General features: G+C 35.9%; 1 protein-coding gene across 1 annotated transcript in view; it reads left to right on the forward strand.

Annotated features, from left to right (window-relative positions):
• The window catches only part of LOC129741966 (uncharacterized), a 320,353-nt gene extending 303,181 nt beyond the window's left edge, over positions 1 to 17,172 (forward strand). The window contains exons 13-17 of the mRNA XM_055733801.1: positions 6,690 to 6,861; positions 6,979 to 7,121; positions 7,200 to 7,453; positions 7,527 to 7,648; positions 15,490 to 17,172. Coding sequence (XP_055589776.1) covers positions 6,690 to 6,861; positions 6,979 to 7,121; positions 7,200 to 7,453; positions 7,527 to 7,648; positions 15,490 to 16,214 — 1,416 coding nt within the window. The 3' untranslated portion in view covers positions 16,215 to 17,172. The remainder of the gene's footprint in view (positions 1 to 6,689; positions 6,862 to 6,978; positions 7,122 to 7,199; positions 7,454 to 7,526; positions 7,649 to 15,489) is intronic.
• Positions 17,173 to 22,284: the final 5,112 nt, after the last annotated feature.

Raw genomic sequence — 22,284 nt, forward strand, 5'->3', positions numbered from 1 at the left:
TAAAATTTGAAATTCAGAATTTTTATTATATTCAAAATACAGCATTCAGATTTGGAACTAAAATTCCAAATATTATAAAAAAGGATCTGAATTCGTTTTAAATATTGCATTCTTTGAAAATTTTCTAATTAAATCTTATTTTTTTTTTCATTCAATAAGGCGGGAACAAATATCAATTTCTTCTTTTGTCTCCCTCCCTTCGAAATTCCTAAAAAACCCGAAGGGGGGAATAAATAATGTTTGAAGTATTTTATGTCAATTTTTATAAAAATGCAAATATCTAAAGAATTACAAGACTAAAAAACAAATCGTAGAAGATGGGAGTTATTTAACCTTTTGGTTCCTTGATTTTATTTAATTTTTCGATGAAAAATTACATGATTTAGAGGTTTTGTGCAATGATATTTTGTACAATTTTGTTGCATACAAGCTTTCGTGCAATTTATTCCAATTTATTTGTTTTTCACATTATGTTTTATTATCCCCCCCTCGCGATGTTTCAACTCTGAGTGACAAAAGAATTATTTGAAATTTGTTCCAGCCTAAATTATTGACCACAATCTTGATCTCCAGGTACAGGAAAATTCAGCTGAAATTTATATTGAAGAAACTTCAAAAACAAACACTTAAACTTAAATCCGATTGTATCGTGTTTACAAGAATTTAATCTTTTAAACTAATTTGAAACCCAAAATGGTTCTTTAACGTTTATTCTTTAATATTTGATACATTTTCTCCAAAGTATTCTTTCAAACGAAGCTTTCAAGATCCCTCGTTTACTTTTCAAAGATAAAAAAAAACTTGAAACTCAAAAAGAAGCAACTCAAGAAATTTAAAAAATTATCAATCAGAAATTTCTAGTATAAGCTGTTAAAATTACTGACTAAACTGTTATAATCGAAAACGGAATGCGGTTTTGAGTTCAGGGAAGAAAATTGCAATTAAATCAAACTTTGGAAATAATTGATTGTGGTTTTAAATTTAAAAAAAACTTAAAATTTACTGTTTTAATTATTATATAATTATTTTGCTTCGTGCACTTTAAAAAATCTTTTTATTATTAAAGTAAGATGTTATTTTTTATTAAAAATATATCTAAGCTTGCCAAAATTCTCGGTCCAGGTTTGTCCGGATATAAAATATAAAATTTAGGAAAAATCCGGTCCGGTTTGGTTTCCCAGATTTCATGGAAAAATCCCAGATTTGTCTGGAATTATGCACCATTTTGCCAAATCTGACAAAAAAAAAACAAAAAAACAATTGTATTGTAGTTTTTTTATTTATGCGTAAAAAACGAGACTTTTGAAGCAAGTTTAGTAAAAATAATATAGAAAGGTTTTGTGGAAGCTAAAAATCAATTTAAAATCTGCTGATAAGTTGTGATGGACTTTTGTTTTCAATTTTTTTTTTCTTGATTTTAGTTGGTAGTACCTATCTGGGTTAGTGGATATTAACAAAATTCATCCAAATATTGCCCGGATTATTACTCGACAGTTTTGAAATAAAAAGCCCGGATTTTGCAGGTTTTAAAATAAAATAGCCCGAAATATAATATTCCTTTACAATATTTTCCAAAATGCTTTTCGAATTTTGAGCAACAGAACTATTAAAAAAAAAAATTGTCAGTACGCTCAATTTATACCAGCAAAAAGAAAGTCAGAATAATCAAATTTTTCTTGTGTGTTTTGTTGGTGCATTTTCAAAAAAAAAAAAGTAAAATCATATGTGTTAAATAACGGAGAGCCTCCTTGACAAAGTAGCAAATTTTCAGAGGTGCCGAGTTTTCCTTTTTAAAGGTTAAAAAAAGACACCGTGACATGCTTTTAAAAGACTGCCAGTAAAAATGTCTTGTAAGAAGATGTCAAAGAAGTTTCCATTCTTTTTCTACTTTATTCCCGTCTGATGCAAAACCGAAATTAAAAAAAAAACGAATTTAAAAATTTTCAATGAAAAGAATTAAATTCTTCAATATCCAAAACACATTTACAGTTAACTTAAGGTTGCCAAAAATTTTTCAGCACGTATCCGGGCTTCCAAAAAACAGCTCAAAAAAAAACAATTTGGAGGCATAAATTAAAAAAAATTACACCACAATTTGTTTTTTTTGTTTGATTTGCCGAATAAAGTACAAACCGAGAAATCTGGCAACCTTAAGTAAAATAGAACCTTTTGAAATGATTTTTTTTTGTAAATTACATCTTTTGATATGTTTTTTTTAATTTTTTTTTGTATTGGGTTCTCGATTTTATTCTTAATTCTGTGTCCATTTTCCAGAAATTATTACTATAATGATTTTTTATTTGTAACTTCAATGTGTTCACTTTCTGTAAAATTTCCAAAATTTTTATTGAAATTTTTTGTTTGACTACGATTATTCTTTCTTTTTTTCTATTTTTCACACTTTCATTTTTTGTATTCAATATTTATTTTAATTGTTTACCGACAATTGGGATACCATCAAAACAGCCATCAACAGTGCGGCGGAGAACGTCATCGGTTATGTGGAGCGATCTCGACGGAACGACTGGTTCGACGAGGAGTGTAGGAGGGTGATGGACGAAGAGAATGCCGCGCGGGCGGCAGTAGTGCAAAGAGGCACCCGTCGAAATGTGGAAAATCACCGACAGCGGAAAAGGCAGCGAGTCCGACTTTTCCAGGAGAAAAAGCGCCGCCTGGAGGAGGAGGAGCTCCAGGAGCTGGAGCAGCTGCATCGTTCCCAAGAAACACGAAAGTTCTATCAGAAACTCAACGCATCCCGCAAAGGCTTCGTGCAGCAAGCCGAAATGTGCCGAGATAAGGACGGGGGTATCCTGACGGACAGTCGTGAGGTGATCAAAAGGTGGAAGCAGCACTTCGATGAACACCTGAACGGCGCACATGCAGGAGATCAAGACGGTGGGGGAAGGTACATCGCCGGCGTAGCCAACGACGAAGAGGAGCCACTCCCAACGATGAGTGAAGTTAAGGAAGCCATTCGCCAGCTGAATAGAAACAAGTCGGCTGGGAAGGATGGCATCGCAGCTGAACTCATCAAAATGGGCCCGGACAGGTTGGCCGATTGCCTACATCGGTTGATAATCCGGATCTGGGACATAGAACAGCTACCGGAGGAGTGGAAGGAGGGGGTAATATGCCCCATCTACAAGAAGGGCGACAAATTGGACTGTGAGAACTACCGAGCGATCACTGTCCTCAATGCCGCCTACAAAGTGTTGTCCCGAATCCTACTCCGCCGCCTAACGCCACAAGCAAACAGATTCGTGGGAAGTCATCAGGCCGGCTTCATGGAGGGACGGTCTACGACGGACCAGATATTCACATTGCGGCAAATCCTCCAAAAATGCCGTGAACACCAAGTCCCTACGCATCATCTATTCATCGACTTCAAAGCCGCATACGACACGATCGACCGTAACGAGCTATGGAAAATCATGGACGAGAACGGCTTTTCCGGGAAGCTGATCAGACTGATCAAGGCGACGATGGATGGAACGCAGTGCTGTGTGCGGATTTCGGGTGAATTGTCGAGTTCATTCGAATCGCGCAGGGGGCTTCGACAAGGTGATGGTCTATCCTGCATGATGTTCAACGTGGCGCTAGAAGGTGTTATTCGACGAGCGGTGAACGAAATGCGGGGCACGATTTTCAACAGATCCAGTCAACTTATCTGCTTTGCCGATGACATTGATATAGTCGGCAGATCATCTGCGGCGGTGGAGGAGATCTACCGCAAACTGAAACGCGAAGCAGGAAGGATTGGGTTGATGATTAATACGTCCAAGACGAAGTACATGCTGGCCTGCGGATCCGAGACCGACCGAACCCGCTTGTCCAGTAATAACAAGGTCACGATCGACGGCGACGAGCTGGAGATAGTCGAAGACTTTGTCTATCTCGGCTCACTGGTGACCGCAGACAATGACACCAGCCGTGAGATCCGGAGGCGAATTATCAGCGGAAGTCGTGCCTACTATGGACTCCACAAGCAACTGCGGTCGAGAAGACTTAGCCCTCGCACGAAGTGTAACCTGTATATGACGCTTATTAGACCGGTTGTTCTCTACGGGCACGAGACATGGATATTGCTCGAGGAGGACCTGCGTACACTCGGAGTATTTGAGCGACGAGTGTTAAGAACCATCTTTGGCGGCGTACAGGAGAACGGAGTGTGGAGGCGAAGGATGAACCACGAGCTCGCGCGCCTCTACGGCGAACCCAGTATCCAGAAGGTGGTGAAGGCTGGCCGGATACGCTGGGCGGGACATGTTGCGAGAATGCCGGACGACTGTCCTGCAAAACAGGTGTTCGCTACGAATCCGGTAGGAACAAGACGAGCGGGGGCGCAACGAGCGAGGTGGTTAGACCAAGTGGAGCGTGATCTGGCGAACGTGGGGTGCCCGAGAAATTGGAGAACGGTTGCTATGAACCGAGTGAATTTTAGGAATTATGTTCGTCAAGTTATGTCGTGAGACGGAATACTATGTAAATAAAATAATGTTTACCGACATCAACTGTAGCAATATAAATTTAACATATTTTTAAATATATGAAGAATTTAAAAAAATTGAGTTCTCGATTTTTTTTTACTTTCGGCTCTATTTTCCAGATTTTTTTTCAAATTTAAATTTTTAAAAGTTTCTTTCATTGTGTTTTACATAATAAAACTTATTGTTCCCCTTTATATTTATATGATATTGTCTAGTTTTTTAAGTGAATAAATTTTTTCATTTCTGTTTTCGTTTAGTTTTTGTTTTCAATATTTTTTCATAGTTTTTTTTGTAATATATCCGCTATCGTTTGAAAACCTTACATTATTCCAGTCTCTGTTGGTCCGATTTCAACATTTTGTTTTTCAAATTCAATTTCCTTATTCAATGTTTTATTTGGTTTACAGAAATTTTGTTTATTTTCGTAATTCCAAAAACATTTCAATGCCGTTTTTTAAATTTTTTTTTGTTTTTTTAAGCCAATTTTCATGTTTTAACACTTATTTCTACTTTGTTCTAAGCACTATTTACTTGCTCCATTGTTCTTTTTTTTTCATGAAACTCACTCTCTATTATAGAACTTTATTTTCTTCATCTTTCGATTCGGAAACAAAAACTAAAAAGGGTTTTTGCAATTTCAGTTTTTCAATTTATTATTATAAAACTTTTATTCTCTATTTTCATTGAATTTTGCGTTTATTTTTTCAATTAAAAAGTTCGTATTTTCTTCTTTCATTCTGTCGTGAAGTTTCAATATTTCATAATTTTTTCAGATCCTTTCCAGATTTCACTTACTTTTACCTTTTTTTCTTAGTTTGTCAAAGTTGAAATTTACTTTTTACAAATGAATTTCGTTTCTTAATTTTTGGTTCCTCTTCAAATTTCCTTCCTACATTTGAAGTTTTGATTGTTTTTAAAGTTTTTCCGACTTATTTTGTCGTTTTGAACTTTTGCTATATTTTTGTTGAAAAACTACTGGAATTTTTTCTTAGGTTAAATTTTTAATCCTCTAAACTGTTTTTTCTTTTTGTGTTCTTTAATCTATCTTCATGAAAAATATTTTTTCAGCATTTATTTTCAAATGATTTTACTATCAAACAGCGAATATTCAAACAATTATTGCAATATTTAAAAAAAAAAAACACAAACTTTTTTCAACTTTTATATTTTAGATTTTCATTTTATTGTCAAGACTTAGGTTTTTTGTTTGTTTTTTAAAGTTTCGGTAAAACAAATTAGTTTTTGTGAAAGTTTCTTCTACTTTTGAGTGGGTTATTTTTTCGTTTTTTTTATTCATTTCAGTCAGTCTTGTTTATTTTATTGTGATTTTTCCTTTTTTTGTTGTGGTTTAACTTTCAATTTATCAGTTGGCTTTTGGATTTTCTATTTTTTTAAAATATATTTAACGCTTTTGAGAGTTTTTAATTGGTTTTGATTTCCGTCATTTTTTTTTCTTCAAATTTCCATAAGAAGAATACCTGAACTTCCGAGTTCCATCTAACCTTCCCAGCAGCCAACAAGTTATGAAGAATTCCCCCAGCATTGCGCTGCTTCTGGTGCTGCTGCAAAAAGCTTTCAAGAATCTACCAATCTTTTCCTTCCAGTTTATCTTCAATTTAAATTCTACAAATAGCTTCACGGTAGCCAAGATGCAAATGTTCGTTTGTTTTTTTTTTCGTTTTCCCCATCGTCGGTTGACCTCCCAAGAAAAATCCCGCCTCGTGCTCAAAGTTTGATGAAATAACAAGCTCGGCTCATGCCAGGAGTCGGTCGATGTCTGTCTGAGTTTGTGTCTGTGTTTGAGTTTTCCTTTCGGACAGTTGACTTTTATTTTTCTTGAAGGATTTTTTTTCGCTCGCTAAATACCCGTCAGCAGCCGGCCCGGCTGGATTTTGAATAATGAATTATTTCAGCGCTCGATTCTAGACCGGTCCCCCGAGGGGATCCTTTCTTTCTTCCAGGAATTGGGTCATTTAATTACTTTCAATCTGTCCCGAAAAAAATCGGATTTTAAGACAGGGGAGGGGGGAATTTTTCTCGTAGACCTTTTTTCTTCCATCAAAAGCCAGACCGTGGCCCCGAGGGACAAATAGAAAAGAAATTCGCAATCATAAAAGATGATGGGCAAGCTGCCTTTCTCCCGCACGAGGGTCAGATATTCAAATTTATTTCTTATCTTTAATTGCTTTCCCGAACGACCAGTCCAATGACGCTAGGACATCACCAAAGGACCATCTGCTGGGATCGGCCAATTCCGGAGGGCTTGGCCGGAACAACCGGGACTACAGCAACTGCCTGGATAGCATCAGCGACCAAACGACCTTCCAGAATTCGGCCAGCTCCGTCGAAAGTCTGCCCAGCGCTTCTGGATCCAGTAAGTCGTTGTTTTCCTTTTTCCTCTCGTCTTCAAATGCGATGTTATCATCGAAATTAAATTTGAAATTTCTAATAAATTGGGGACGCTTGTTTTTTTTTTCTCTACTCATTTCAGGTACCCAAGCTCTGGTCCGACCCGGAAGTCCCCACAGCTCCCTCTCGGCCGAGGATCGAACCACCATGATTCCGATCTGTCGGGCGATTGCCCTCATCGATTGCAATCCCAATCCGTACGATAAAGAAGCGCTCAGGTTTAAGGTAAACCTATAATAATCAGTGTTGCCATAGTTTCAAATTTGTTCTAAAACTTTCAAAAATGTCCGGTATTTTCTACAGAAAGGAGACATCATCGATGTGCTGTCGATGAACGCGTCCGGAGTATGGCGGGGGTACGCGAATGGGCGTCTCGGCCATTTCAAGTTCATCAGCGTGGAAGTGCTGCCAGATCATCCGATTGGCGGTGTTGTTGGCTGTTACGGGGGCAAGCTGCTTGGACGGGGTCGGATACCTACGAGTTGTCCCACCAGTGTCGAGGAACTGCTGCTCCGGATAGGGCTGAAGGAGTACACTTCCGTTTTTGTGCTCAATGGGTAAGAAGAAAATTTCAAGCATTCCAGCAAATTTTAAAATGTTTGTTCTTTTGTGTTTTTTTTATCTCCAAAGGTACGAAGATTTGGAGCTGTTCAAGGAGCTGGAACCAAATGACCTGGACTATCTGGGGATTGGAAACACCGAGCATCGGGCCAAAATTCTGGCAGCGGTGCAACTCTTGCATGATCTTGATTGTAAGTGCCTCTCCAATTGAATTTTTTGCCATTTTTTTACAATTTTGACAATTTTCACAACTTTGACCAATTTTAAGAAATTTGACAATTTTGACAACTTTCACAATTTTGGCAATTTTGACAGTTTTGACAATTTGGACAATTTTGACAATTTTGACAATTTTGACAATTTTGACAATTTTGACAATTTTGACAATTTTGACAATTTTGACAATTTTGACAATTTTGAAAATTTTGACAATTTTGACAATTTTGACAATTTTGACAATTTTGACAATTTTGACAATTTTGACAATTTTGACAATTTTGACAATTTTGACAATTTTGACAATTTTGACAATTTTGACAATTTTGACAATTTTGACAATTTTGACAATTTTGACAATTTTGACAATTTTGAAAATTTTGACAATTTTGAAAATTTTGACAATTTTGACAATTTTGAAAATTTCGACAATTTTGACAATTTTGACAATTTTGACAATTTTGACAATTTTGACAATTTTGACAATTTTGACAATTTTGACAATTTTGACAATTTTGACAATTTTGACAATTTTGACAATTTTGACAATTTTGACAATTTTGACAATTTTGACAATTTTGACAATTTTGACAATTTTGACAATTTTGACAATTTTGACAATTTTGACAATTTTGACAATTTTGGCAATTTTGACAATTTTGATAATTTTGACAATTTTGATAATTTTGTCAATTTTGACAATTTTGACAATTTTAACAATTTTAACAATTTTGACAATTTTGATAATTTTGATAATTTTGATAATTTTGACAATTTTGACAATTTTGATAATTTTGATGATTTTGATAATTTTGATAATTTTGACAATTTTGACATTTTTGACAATTTTGACAATTTTGACAATTTTGACAATTTTGACAATTTTTACAATTTTTACAATTTTTACAATTTTGACAATTTTGAAAATTTTGACAACTTTGACAATTTTGAAAATTTCGACAATTTTGACAGTTTTGACAATGTTGGCAATTTTGAAAATTTCGACAATTTTGAAAATTTTGACAATATTGGCAATTTTGAAAATTTCGACAATTTTGACCATTTTGACAATTTTGAAAATTTTGACAATGTTGACAATTTTGACAATTTTGAAAATTTTGACAATTTTGACAATTTTGACAATTTTGACAATTTTGACAATTTTGACAATTTGACAATTTTGACCATTTTGACAATTTTGAAAATTTTGACAATGTTGACAATTTTGACAATTTTGAAAATTTTGACAATTTTGACAATTTTGACAATTTTGACAATTTTGACAATTTGACAATTTAGACAATTTTGACAATTTTGACAATTTTGACAATTTTGACAATTTTGACAATACTGAAAATTTCGACAATTTTGACAGTTTTGACAATTTTGACAGTTTTGACAATTTTGACAATTTTGACAATATTGGCAATTTTGAAAATTTCGACAATTTTGACAGTTTTGACAATTTTGACAATTTTGACAATTTTGACAGTTTTGACAATTTTGACAATTTTGACAATTTTGACAATTTTGACAATTTTGACAATTTTGACAATTTTGACAATTTTGACAATTTTGACAATTTTGACAATTTTGACAATTTTAACAATTTTGACAATTTTGAAAATTTTGACAATTTTGACAATTTTGACAATTTTGACAATTTTGACAATTTTGACAATTTTGACAATTTTGACAATTTTGACAATTTTGACAATTTTGACAATTTTGACAATTTTGACAATTTTGACAATTTTGACAATTTTGACAATTTTGACAATTTTGACAATTTTGACAATTTTGACAATTTTGACAATTTTGACAATTTTGACAATTGTGACAATTTTGACAATTTTGACAATTTTGACAATTTTGACAATTTTGACAATTTTGTTAATTTTTACAATGTGTTTTCAATTCTTTTTTTAAATTTCGAACATTGAATCTCCACGATTTTTATTTTTTTTTAATCTTACGTACATTTAATTTAAACTTATATAAACTTTATTGAGGTTTCCTCAAATTTCATATTGTCTGAAAACCTGGGGTTTCAACCTTCAAATGAGTGAGGAGAAAAAAAAATTGGGTATGAGATCAACTAGAATAAATCATGTTTAGGGGTTCCGTAAACGCAATTTTAGAGAATAGTCCACTTTCAAAGGATTTGATTCAAAAAAATAAGGGTCCTGACGTTTTAACAAAGCTTATTATAATATATTATAATTCATATTCTTCGGATTAAATACTACACGTTCAAAATTTTAAAAATAATCAAGTTTTTACCAAAATTAAAAATCACCAAGCTATTTTCTAAAAAATATATCTTGTTCATCATATTCAACTGACCCAAATGTGTGCCTAGCTTGAAAAGTTTTTAATGCCGATGACATTAAAAATTGTGGATGCACTTAAACTTTGCTCAGTAGTTGTTTTTATCATCGTGTGAAGATCTGTTAACGATATTAAAAAACAATACGATTTACCATATTTTTTATTTAATTTATCAAATTCGACTTAATGAATACCTAATTGAAAATCAAATCTCATGCAAAAAAAGACTAAGATGATTAAAAGAAATCATCAGAACTCAGAAGGCTATATGTCGAATTTGAGTTAAATTTGACACCTGGAAGGGGGCAAGGGAATCTCTTGCGGGCAAGGGATTCTGAGACATTCTGTTCTGAGAAATCATTAAAACCTGGTTTTTCATCAATTATTTTTTTCTTAACCTACCGATTGCTCATTAATGTTGATTTTATTAAAATTTTAATGATGATTAACATTTCACCTGAACCCTGCAACACGATTGGAATTCAAAGAAAAAGTTATTGCGATTCAAAGGTTGTGTTTTAGCCCCAAATTGTCGTAAAAAAATACAAAAAAAGACGACTATGCGGCCAAAATACTCAGGTCAAAATTCCATATTTTCAGATTCAGGTTTATCTTGTTTTTTTCTCACACTGAACCCTCTACTGCATTCGAGTGCATATGTGTCATCGATGATGTGTTCACATTTTGAGTATAATTCAGTAAGTACTGTTAAAGAATTTATACAATTTGAATGCATCATAAATTCAATAAGAAATTATAAAACTTAAAAAACTTGATATTTTTTTGTTTCATTTCTTAAATTTTTGACGGGTTTCGCGCCAACTCGAAAGCCGAATGATCCTTGAATGAAAATTGTGGGTGGGTGGGTTTAAAGTCCTCACGTAGTTAAGGCACTTGAAATACTTAGTTTTCCCAAAAAAGATCTAGACTAACATTTGAAAAGCGCCAAAGTTTTCAGGCCAACATTTATTTTTAGCTCGTAAATTACATTTCCTTCACAAATGTGGTTCATGGGAGTATTTTGGAAAAATGATTGAATTCTTAGAAAAAAATATGATTATTTTATTCTGTACCAGAATCTGTACCGAAGCATAATGAGAAACTCTGTACTTTTGAAGATGAATATGTACTTGTGGCTACTTTTAATATGTTTATGATAGGAGTTAAACATAACTCTCAAAGGTGGCGTTCGGAGCAAAGCTGCCTGGTGGTTTTTTCAAAAAATCAAGACACTGCGAAAAAAAACAAGATTTTTCAGGACACCAGTAGATTGGTGGAATTTAAATGAAATTCTTCTTGGATTGCATAAATGAAAGCAAAATAATGGTGCTGTAGACGCCTTCATTAAAGCAAAAGCCGTGATCATCTACTTGGCTGGCTTGCAGTTTAGATCGAAAAACACCGATTCAATATCATCTGAACCAAAGATTACCATCGTTTTGAGAGGTTACACTGTTTTATTACAGATTCAATTGATTTTCACACCATTTAAATACAAATTAATTGTTATTTAGATATATTTTCTTTAATCAGGACTAATCAGGACATTTTTAAGACTAATTTCAAAGAAAGGACAATTCGAAAGTTTTTGAAAAATGAGGAAGACAGCCTCTCGTAAATCAGGACAAATCCTGAAAAATCAGGACACCTCTAGTTCGGAGAGCAGCTTCTGTTCTCGTGAATAACCAAGAAAAAAACTGTGTTAACTACCAGATTTCTCCTCAACACTATGCGCAATCAGAGATGCCAACTGTTTTTCAGAAATGTCTGGAAGATTTTGAAAAAAATGCCTGGAAAATTCTGGTTGGCGAACTTTATTGATGACGACTTTATTTTGGTCCCCAGATCGCAATATTTCAGTGTAGGAAATAACACTCATTACTTGATAATAATCATACATTCTATACACTATCAATGTCTGAGACCATTGCACAGTGGTCCGAAAGGGCCAAAATTGGAACTTTTTCCTAGTTCCTATGTCTTTCATTTTATCTCTTAAGTGTCTTCTGAACATTTGCTCCTTCAAACATGTTTCATAACTTGAAAGCATCAAAAATTAGCCAAAGTCTACTATACAAAGCTGTAAAGTACGTCAAAATTTGAAACTTGTTTGGAAACATCAAAACTCTATCTCTTTCCAAAGCAAAGTTATAGAGGTTTTGGTTTAAAAGTTATTTTAAACTTATGCTCCTCAAAAGTAGCTTTTTAAATTTAACTTTTGGGAGATGAGGATTTACATAAATGAAGTGTTCTAAAAATTGGTTGGGACATTAAAAACCCACGTTTTGCACAAGATTTCATTTCCTAGCCAACTTATTGCAACTTTAAGTTTTTTTTTCTCAACTTCACGAGCGTTTATTGCCAAAGCGTGCAAGTGGATTTTAAAAACTAATAAATCACATATAAGCCAGGACTGAGTGCAAATGCCATTTGTCTCCACACGCATATATTTTAGCACATCAAGCATATATATGATGTGTTTTGCGTGTTTCCATACAAAAATTGATTTCCAGGCTACGCAAATGCTACGCAGAACGTAAGCAGAAGGTAGTTGAAAATATTTTTTGTACATGCAAAACACATAAAATATATGTTTGTTGTGTTCAAATAAGAGCGCGTGGAAACAAATGGCGCCACTATTAATTTTTTGCACTTAGTTAGAGCTTCAATGTGGTATATTAGTTTTAAAAATCCACTTGCACGATTTTGCAATAAATGCTCGTGAAGTTGAGAAAATATCAAACTTAAAGTTGCAATCAGTTTGCTGGAAAACGTCGTAGAATATTGAAATCTTGTGCAAAACGTGTGATTTGAATGCCCCAACAAATTTTTAAAACGTTTCATTCATATGAATCCTCATCTAACTATAGTTAAGTTTAAAAAACTAACTTTAAAACAACTTTCAAAATAAAATTTTAATAACTCTGCTCTAAAAAGAGATATAGTTTTGATGTTTCCAACAAAGTTTCATATACTGTAAAGTAAAGCGTTATCTATTGAAATAAAAAGTTAAAATTTTTATTTATTTTCATAGTGAACTTTGACTAATTTTCGATGCTTTCAAGTTAAGAAGCATGTTTGCAGAAGCAAATGTTCTGAAGACACTTAAGAGATAAAATGCAAGACAGAGGCACTAGGAAAATAGTTCCCCTTTCAGCCCTTTCGTTCGGGGCCGGACATTCGGCCGAAGGCCGATAAGCCGAAAGATGTTAGGCCGAAGGTCGCTAGGCCGAATGGGTTGAAAGGCCGACGGATTATCGGCCGAATAGGACAATAGGCCGAATGCGACATTAGGCCGAAGGTTATTTGGCCGAATATTATTTGGCCGAATGGTCATCAGGCCGAATGGGCGATAGGCCGAATGGCCATTAGGCCGAATGGTCACTAGGCCGAATGGTCGTTAGGCCGAATGGTCATTCGGTCGAAAGGTCACTAAGCCGAATGGTCATTCGGCCGAATGGTCATTTGGCCGAATGGTCATTAGGACGAATGGTCATTAGGCCGAATGGTCACTAGGCCGAATGGTCGTTAGGCCGAATGGTCATTCGGCCGAAAGGTCACTAAGCCGAATGGTCATTCGGCCGAATGTTCCTTAGGCCGAATGGTCATTAGGCCGAATGGTCATTCGGCCGAATGGTCACTAGGCCGAATGGTCATTAGGCCGAATGGTCACTAGGCCGAATGGTCGTAAGGCCGAATGGTCGCAAGGTCGAATGGTCGTTAGGCCGAAAGATCGTTAGGCCGAATGGATGCTAGGCCGTAAGATCGTTAGGCCGAATGGTCATTAGGCCGAACGATCATCGGGCCGAATGGATGCTAAAAGGTCGTTAGGCCGAATAGTCACTAGGCTGAATGGTTGTTAGGTTGAATGGTCGTTGGACCGAATTTATGCTAGGCCTCTAAGACATATTATCGCTTTCTTGCATGTGGCGCCGCTCAGTAGTTTGGCCGATCAGTAGTTAGGCCGAATGGTCGTTAGGCCGAATAGTCATCAAGCCGAATGGCCATCAGGCCTAATGGATTGCCTTGTGATCATTCGACCTAATGGCCATTCGGCCTTATGACCATTCGGCCTAACAGCCATTCGGCCAAACGACCATTCGGCCTAACAGCCATTCGGCCTTGCAACCTTTCGGCCTAGCATGCCGACATGTGTAAAAGGTTTCTTATTGACCTAGCAACCATTCATGACGATCATTCAGCCTTATGGCCATTCGGCCTTACGACCTTTCGGCCTTACGACCTTTCGGCCTTACGACCTTTCGGCCTTACGACCTTTCGGCCTTACGACCTTTCGGCCTAGCATCCATTCGGCCTTGCGACCATTCGGCCTTTCGACCATTCGGCCTTATGACCATTCGGCCTATTGACCATTCGGCCTAGTAACCATTCGGCCTTACGACCATTCGGCCTTACGACCATTCGGCCTAGTGACCATTCGGCCTAATGACCATTCGGCCTAGTGACCATTCGGCCGAATGACCATTCGGCCTAATAACCATTCGGCTTTATGACCTTTCGGCCTAGTGATCATTCGGCCGAACATCCTTTCGGCCTTGCGTCCTTTCGGCCTAACAGCATTCGGCTGGATAACCGTCGGCCGAATAACCCATTCGGCCTAGTGGCCTGTTCGGCCAGATAGCCCATTCGGCCTAACGTCCATCGGCTGAATCACCTTCGGCCGAATGGCTTTCGGCCTCATGACTTTCGGCCGAATGACCCAGCCTCCTTTCGTTCTATGCTTTAATTTCTGTTTTACAACCATTTTCGTGGCATTCCTCATTCTTCAATTACTAATTCGAATATTTTCCTGCCATTTTGCATCGAAAATTTTGAATTTTGGCGGTTTTGTCAAAAAGTTTATGTCGAAACTCAAATGTCTGGAAACTTTAAAAAATGTCTGACAAAAGTTCAAAAAGTCTGGGAGGTCCAGACAAAATTTGGAAGGTTGAAATCACTGTGCGCAATATATTTTTCCGGAAAAGGAATTCTCTTCATCAGTGAATGTGAATGCTCTCGCTCACCTTTATGAGTTGACAATCTCATTCTTGATTGCAGTGCGATTTATCTCTCCCCGCACAGCTTGGGGGAGCAGACGAAAAAAATATTGCACTCTCTTTCACTGGACAAGCTGAACTGAGGAGTTTTGCAATCCATGGTTAGAGGTCACTAAAGTTATTTCCGTTGACGAATTTTTTTTCTCAACGGATTCATATTGAATGCAGTAGATGGTTAAAATTAATTTTATTTTTAATTGAACGTGATCATGTTAGAAATTTTCTTGCCATTATAAAAGAGGCTTTTTTATTTGGTTGGATATATATTAATTTAAAATATATAATTCAGATTTATACAGAATTTAGAACATCTTCGAGTTTTTGTTGCAAATTTATTAATTTATGAAACGCAGGATAAATTAATCGTATTTGAAAAAAGTAATTCTAACGCCTCGAGTTATTACAATTTTTTTCCCTCACTTTTCCAGCAACCTCAGACGGCGAAGTGGCCGGTTCAAGTTCCGAAAACGACGAAGGTCTTCGGCTGTCCAGTCACATGAAGGGCAGTGGAGGAGGCGGTTCTTCGTCATCCTCCTCAACAACGAAAACGCATCATGGCGGCATGCAACAACACCCCCAACATCCGCAGCAGCAGCAGCAGCAACAGCAGAACCACCAAACGTCACCCTTCGGGAGGAGGCACTTCCCGCGGGACTCCGGCTGTTACGAGGGATCTCCAGTTCCCTCGTCCAATGCCAGCAGCCGCCATTTGACCCATCAGCAGGATCATCCGGGCGGACCGGCAGGGACCAAAATACCTTCGAGTGGATCCCTGGAGTACGAAACGAACAATCTGGACTCGGTTGTGGCCCAGTGCTCTAATGAGATCTTGAAACGGGTCGAGTACGCCAAACGGTACAAGGACGATGTGGTCGTCGGTGGTGGGGGAAATCCTTTCGTGTCGGGAGGAGGTGGAGGAGGCGGGGGTGGAGTTAAGACGATGAACCGGGCGACCAAAAAGGGCGGTGGGTTGTTGGGTGGAGCTGGAGCCGGAGTTGTGGTGGGTGGAGACGATTTGACCATCCGGAGTAGCGGGGGAAGCAGTGTGAGTGGAAGTGGGAGTGGTGGGGGTGGAGCTTTGAGTGAGAAATCGAGCGATTCCGGCGTGAGCAGTAGCAGTCTGTCCTCGGGACCGATCAAGAACAATCTTTAGCGGCGTTCCCTGTTGTTGGTGGCCACATCGCATGAACTGGGCTAGTAGGAGGAGTAGGGTAAGAAGAGTAGGGTAGGTGAAAGCAAAGCTTTTTATGGAATGTTTTTTAGTCTTTTAATCTATCATTAAGCACACTGCCAAAACCGACGTTAAAGTCTAGAGAGGAAAACAAAGTTTCAGAGAAAAATGTATTTTTCTAATGACGTGATTTGATTTGGCTGATTTAATTAATTGAATGGAGGTGAATTTATCGTTTAATACTGCTTCAGTTTTAACATATGTATACACCGAACGATACACTTGAAATTCTGTTTTAACTAGTTAGTTGGAAGCAAATCTTTTACTTTAATGTAGAAAAATGTAGTTTACGAAGTTTACTGGAATCAATCCTTATGATGAAATTCAGCGCATGGAATGGTTTTAATATTCAACACTAGAAAAGTGATATTAATAGTTCGTATCTCCTTATGATGAAATTCATGTTGAAAAATAATAAATTGAAGAATCAACAAGATAACTTTACTAGTTAAACCAGGCCCGTGCGAAAGATTTTTCCAAGGGGGGTTTTTGAAATTTAACTCCAGTCAGAATTTTTTTTATTTTAGGGGAGAGTGAGGTAACGTGGGCCACTTTGAATACCGCAAATGTGTGTTGAGATACAAATCTCAGCCCAACTGTCCTCTTCGTCGCTTTGCGTTAGCATATTTTTCTACATCTTGTTGACTTATGTACGTATTATATGATTCTTTTATTTGTCAAGCTAAAAAAAATTAACTACTTAATTAAACAAGCAACCGCAAATTGGATCGGTGGGAAACCTAAAGTTCATTACAAAAATATACTCATACGCTTATGATCTTATTTTTGTCATGTTTTTTTACGTGGGAAAGGAATTTTTGATGGGTCATCAATAAGTCACACAAACGCAACCAATTTGCAAATCATAGCATGTGGAGAATCGTCGGTCACATTTGGTGGGGTATCTTGGACCACCTACATTTTGGTGTTTTTATACACATTAAGAACTTAAAATACGTTTTTCCTGTCTGTAATGTTTTCTTATGCCAAATAAAGAGTTATCAAAAATATGTTGTCCATTTTTTCCAATGCGAACATAAATCCTATATAAGGAATTTTGCCGAAACGTAAGAACTCGGGAAACAAATTTATTTAAAAAAATCCTAATTGTACCTTATTATGTAGAAAAACTTACAATTTATTTTTCCTTTTTACATTTTATATTATTTATTTATTGTTCACGGTCTTCGATAACTCAATATCATACAGACTGGTTACTTAAACTACGCTTAAAACTATTCTTACTTATATTAAAATCAAAATACACATACACTTGGTTGAACGGTCTACAAGAGATGTCAAATGGGTTATAAAATTCATTCCTTCCATAATTGTTTATTCTTAACGGCTCGAAATTTCTTAAACAAACGACGAAGCAGCACAGAACGTGAGCCAATTGGTTCGATATTCAAGATTCTACATCGGTCATGGTAGGAGAGAAGTCGCTGAGGTTCATTCCATGGTGAATTTGGAAGCACGTATCGCAGGAACCGCCTCTGAGCTGACTCAAGTAGTTTCAGCCCTCCAATTGAATTAGGTGCCCATATTTGGATATTGTACTCCAAGCCGCTGCGAACGAGTGAGCAGTATAATGCTTTGAGAGTGGTAATGTCACTGAATCCTTTGGTGTTCGTTACCAGAAATCCCAGCACAGTTTTAGCTTTGGTCACGGTTACAGCTAAATGCTTCTTAAATGTCAAAGATTTATCCATAATCAAACCAAGATCCCTAATAGACTCAACTTTTTCAAGAGAGACGCTAACAGCTGTGTACAGATGGGTAATCTCAACCCTGCTTCTAGTGAACGTAAGAATCTTACATTTTTTTAGGTTGACTTCCATCGCATTCACTTGGCACCAGAGCATTAGATTATCGAGATCTCGCTGAAGAAGCAACAGTCTGAGTAATGCGTAATTGATCGGTACATTTTCAAATCGTCTGCATAAAACACTAATTCAGAATCGATTAATTGATAAAGGTCGTCCATGAATAGGTTAAACAGGAGAGGACCTAGATTGCTACCTTGGGGGACCCCAGAAGGAACAGTGAAATGTTGGGATTTGATGTGGTCCTGTCTGTCGAAAGCAATTCTGCCTCGAAGATATGGCTCGAGCCATTTAACCAGCCAAGTTGGGAAACCCATTCTATCAAGTTTGTCGATTAAGAGGTTGTGGGGAAGCCGATCGAACGCCTTTGCACGTATATTGCATCCACTTGCTTTTTATTTGCAAGACAGCTGCTGACGAAGGGAACATACACCATCAAATTTGATTTTCCCTAACAGAAAATTAATCACATTCAAAAAATGATGGTTCGCCTAGATCAAAACTTCCTCCCAAAAACCAGACAGAAAATCGACAAAATCGTACGCAGAAAAAACAAGCGTGACCGCACTCGACCAAGGCCTACTCACTAATTTTCTTATTGCCATTAAAATGAATTCTAAGCGCAAGTTTACTGGTGTTGGGAAAAAGTGGTAGAAACTTTGTCACTTTTTGCACATGTTAAAAATTTTGCCAAACAAAAATATTTTCAAGATCTGTGGCCTTCAAGTTTTTCAACAACACGTGTTGTAGTTTCGCATGATGTGATGCAAAAATTGAACGCCCATAGATCTTGAAAACATTTTTGCATGGTAAATTTTCAAAATGTCAAAATTTCTACCACTTTTTACCAACACCAGTGAACTTGCTCTAATAATATTTTACGTTTTAAAAAAAGTTCTTTCTCTCTAACGGTCAATTAGTGGGAAGCATTTCGATAAGTCAGAGAGATTATGGATAATTCACATTATTTAAATTAATCACATTCATAAAATGATGGTTTGCCTTGATGATTTGTCTCAAAAATCAAAACTTCCTCCCAAAAAAGACAGAAAAACAAAATCGTACGCAGAAAAAACAAGCCCGACCGCACTCGACCAAGGCCTACTCGCTTAGTTTCTTATTCCGTTATACCACTATTTGCCATTAAAAGGAATTCTAATGAAATTGTTACGTTTAAAAAAGTGCTTTCTTTTTAACGGTCAATTAGTGGGAAGCATTTCGAGAAATCAGAGAGATTAAGAATAATTCACTTTATTTAACAAGCCAAGCTTAAGTTTCAAAGGTAACTTAAATTGCACAATGGTTTAAAGCTTGAAAAACGTGATCATGGGCTTTTTGAAAGCTTAAATGTCATTATTTTGAATTTCGCATATTTTATAGTCATTTTTTTCTGATCAATTCACCTATTAGTGACACAATTTTTCTATTTTTGTATTTATCATTTTATCACTATCTCTATCACTATCATAAAAAAACTTTGTTGAAGAACAACTTATTTTAAAGACATTTTTTTTAAACAAAAAATTCGAATTGTGAGAATTGTGAGAATTGTGACGACTGCAAAACTGCAATGGAGATGTCAAGTTACTATTTTGAAGTTTAATGATTAAAGTTGACAGAACAAATCCGGGCAATTTTATTTAAAATCCTGACCGAATCCGCGCATATGATTTCAAAATTGTAGATCAAAATCCGGGCAGTATCCGGTCAAATTTGATCAAATCTTATAAATCAAAAATCATTTAAAAAAACTTGAAAAAAATTCCGGGGTTTTTCCAATGAAATCCAGGCAACCGGGCTGGACCGGACTTTTCCTAAACTTCATATTAAATTTCCAGACGATCCCGTATAAAACCGGGCAATATGGCAACCTTATTGATAGTACTATTTGGCTGCTTACTTTTTAAAATTGCATGTTTTCAATGTTCAATATCTCTGAATATTGCAAACATTTCGAAACAAAAATAGACGCTTTAAAAAGGGAAATTCTTCAACTGTCATGATCAAATAGTTACATTAGTATGCATGAGGTTTTACTACTTAAAAATTTACATAAAGCATTTCCAACATTTTTTGATAGCTTTTGGTAAATAAGCTAGAAGTAAACACAAAAATCCTTCTTACTTTTATGCTGCTGAGAAATGGGCTGATGTTGGAAAAGTTTGAGATATTCATAACCAGGGTCGTGGGAAGAACCACCTCATGGGGGAGAAGGGTTGGTGTTTGGTTAAAAATTTTTACAATGATATTTTTGCTCAATCAACACAATACCAATTATAAGAGCACCTGCAACGGTTTAGGCGTAAATATTGGTTTTAAGTATACCAGTTTAAGCAAAATTTGAAATTTTAGAATCGGCTAAAACACCCACTCCCCACCGGTGTAGGAGCAAATTTAAAACGGAAACACTTTCATTGCAGACACTCAATAATTGAGAAGAAAAAACCCATTTTATTGGAAAAATTGCATAAGTTTTGAGTTTCACGGTTAGTTGTCTTAAAATTAATTCTACGAATATTCTTTTTGACAGAACAATGATTTCAACTATTCCACCAGGATTTCATTAATTTAAAAGCAAAAATGACTACACAACGAGGAAAAAAGGTCAATTGAAACAATTCTTCAATTAATTCAATCAAATTGCTTTGAATCAATGGAATAAAGTTTTGTTGAAATGAAATGAAAAAGCAATTTTTTTTCAAGTTATTGCTGACATTGATAAAGGAAACGAGAAATGTTCATCCCAAAGTCAAAGGAAATTTTCCCTTGATTTTTCGACATTTTTTGTTGGACAAAAACTTGTTTCACTATTTGTAAATTTATGTATGGATACAGAAAAATATGCTAATATTGACGAAAACTCCGAGCAATCCATACGAAACTAAAAATCTTTCAATATCTCAAATAAAACAAAAATTATAGAACAAACAATAAACATTTATTTTACCTCATCGAAAAAGTATTAAAATTTTCTTTTCGTTTATTTTTTTTCAAATTTTAGAACGCTGACTGGATTCACTAATTCGTCGAGCCCAAATGAAAAGCTTTTTATTCAATTACATTAAATCGAGAATAATGTGACATCTATTATTTATACTTGATATGGTTTTTATTAACATCTATTCTCAATTTATGTTACGTATAGGGTGGTTGAAGCGAAAAAAAACATTCAAATAATATCTCAAAAAGAAACTATTATCACACCCAATGTTACTCAAACATGTGTGAAAGAAATCATTGTTGGCTAAAATTTTCTCACCGTGAACTAAATCGGTCTGTCGTATATTTTGAAATCCTGTTCCAAATTTGCATGAATTTGGAACAAAGGCGTCCCTTTAACGGAAAAGATTAGTAGGACCACTAGAAAGATTAGTAGGGTTCCTACTGGCCGTCTACTAGCCGTCCCATTGTTTTCTAGTGGAAAATGGCCCAACAAAATGAATTTTGATGACTAGAAATGAATTTCCCTTTTCAGAATGACAGCTTTCGCACACATATGCAATGCTCGGTTTGTTTACTTTATGCATCTATGTATGCGTGCATTCAAAAAGTTTACGTGCATATGTATGCGTGAGATGCAAAAAAATGTTTTCAAATGTTTCATGTTTTCGAAATTGTAACATAAAGACGATTTTATATCATTTTTATTTTAAATATTATTTATTTGATTCTATCATTTACAATAATATTATTTACTACACTTATTTTTAAAAATGTTATCACGTTGGTATCACGAAATACACATAAATGACGACTCAAAAACCTAGCACACTTTACTCAAATTCAGCGCGACACTTTCCTCACTTTTATTAAACCCCGGTAGCTATAGCTGGCTGTTGACTTGACCATTTTTTCATGCTTTGAGGTGCCAGTTCCTCGCCATATTCTTCTCGGTTTCCTGAACGTAGTTGCTGGGCTGTTTCCGAAAACCTTACCGTGGAATATGCTGGGACAAATACTGCAGCCATGAGAACTGCGGTGTGATACGGTCCACTCCGGCATATAGGCTGAGATATAAAAGTAACAATAATGATATAACATTTCAAGAAACATATCAATTTACTTTATTATTTACCTATTTCAATCTCTACACACGAATCGCAGGAGCCTCGCGCCGCGTGGTCACGTTCAGTCGCCATCTTCATATTTTGATCTCGCTAAGGCAG

The sequence above is a fragment of the Uranotaenia lowii genome, chromosome 1 (assembly GCF_029784155.1).
Source record: "Uranotaenia lowii strain MFRU-FL chromosome 1, ASM2978415v1, whole genome shotgun sequence".
Lineage (NCBI taxonomy): Eukaryota > Metazoa > Arthropoda > Insecta > Diptera > Culicidae > Uranotaenia > Uranotaenia lowii.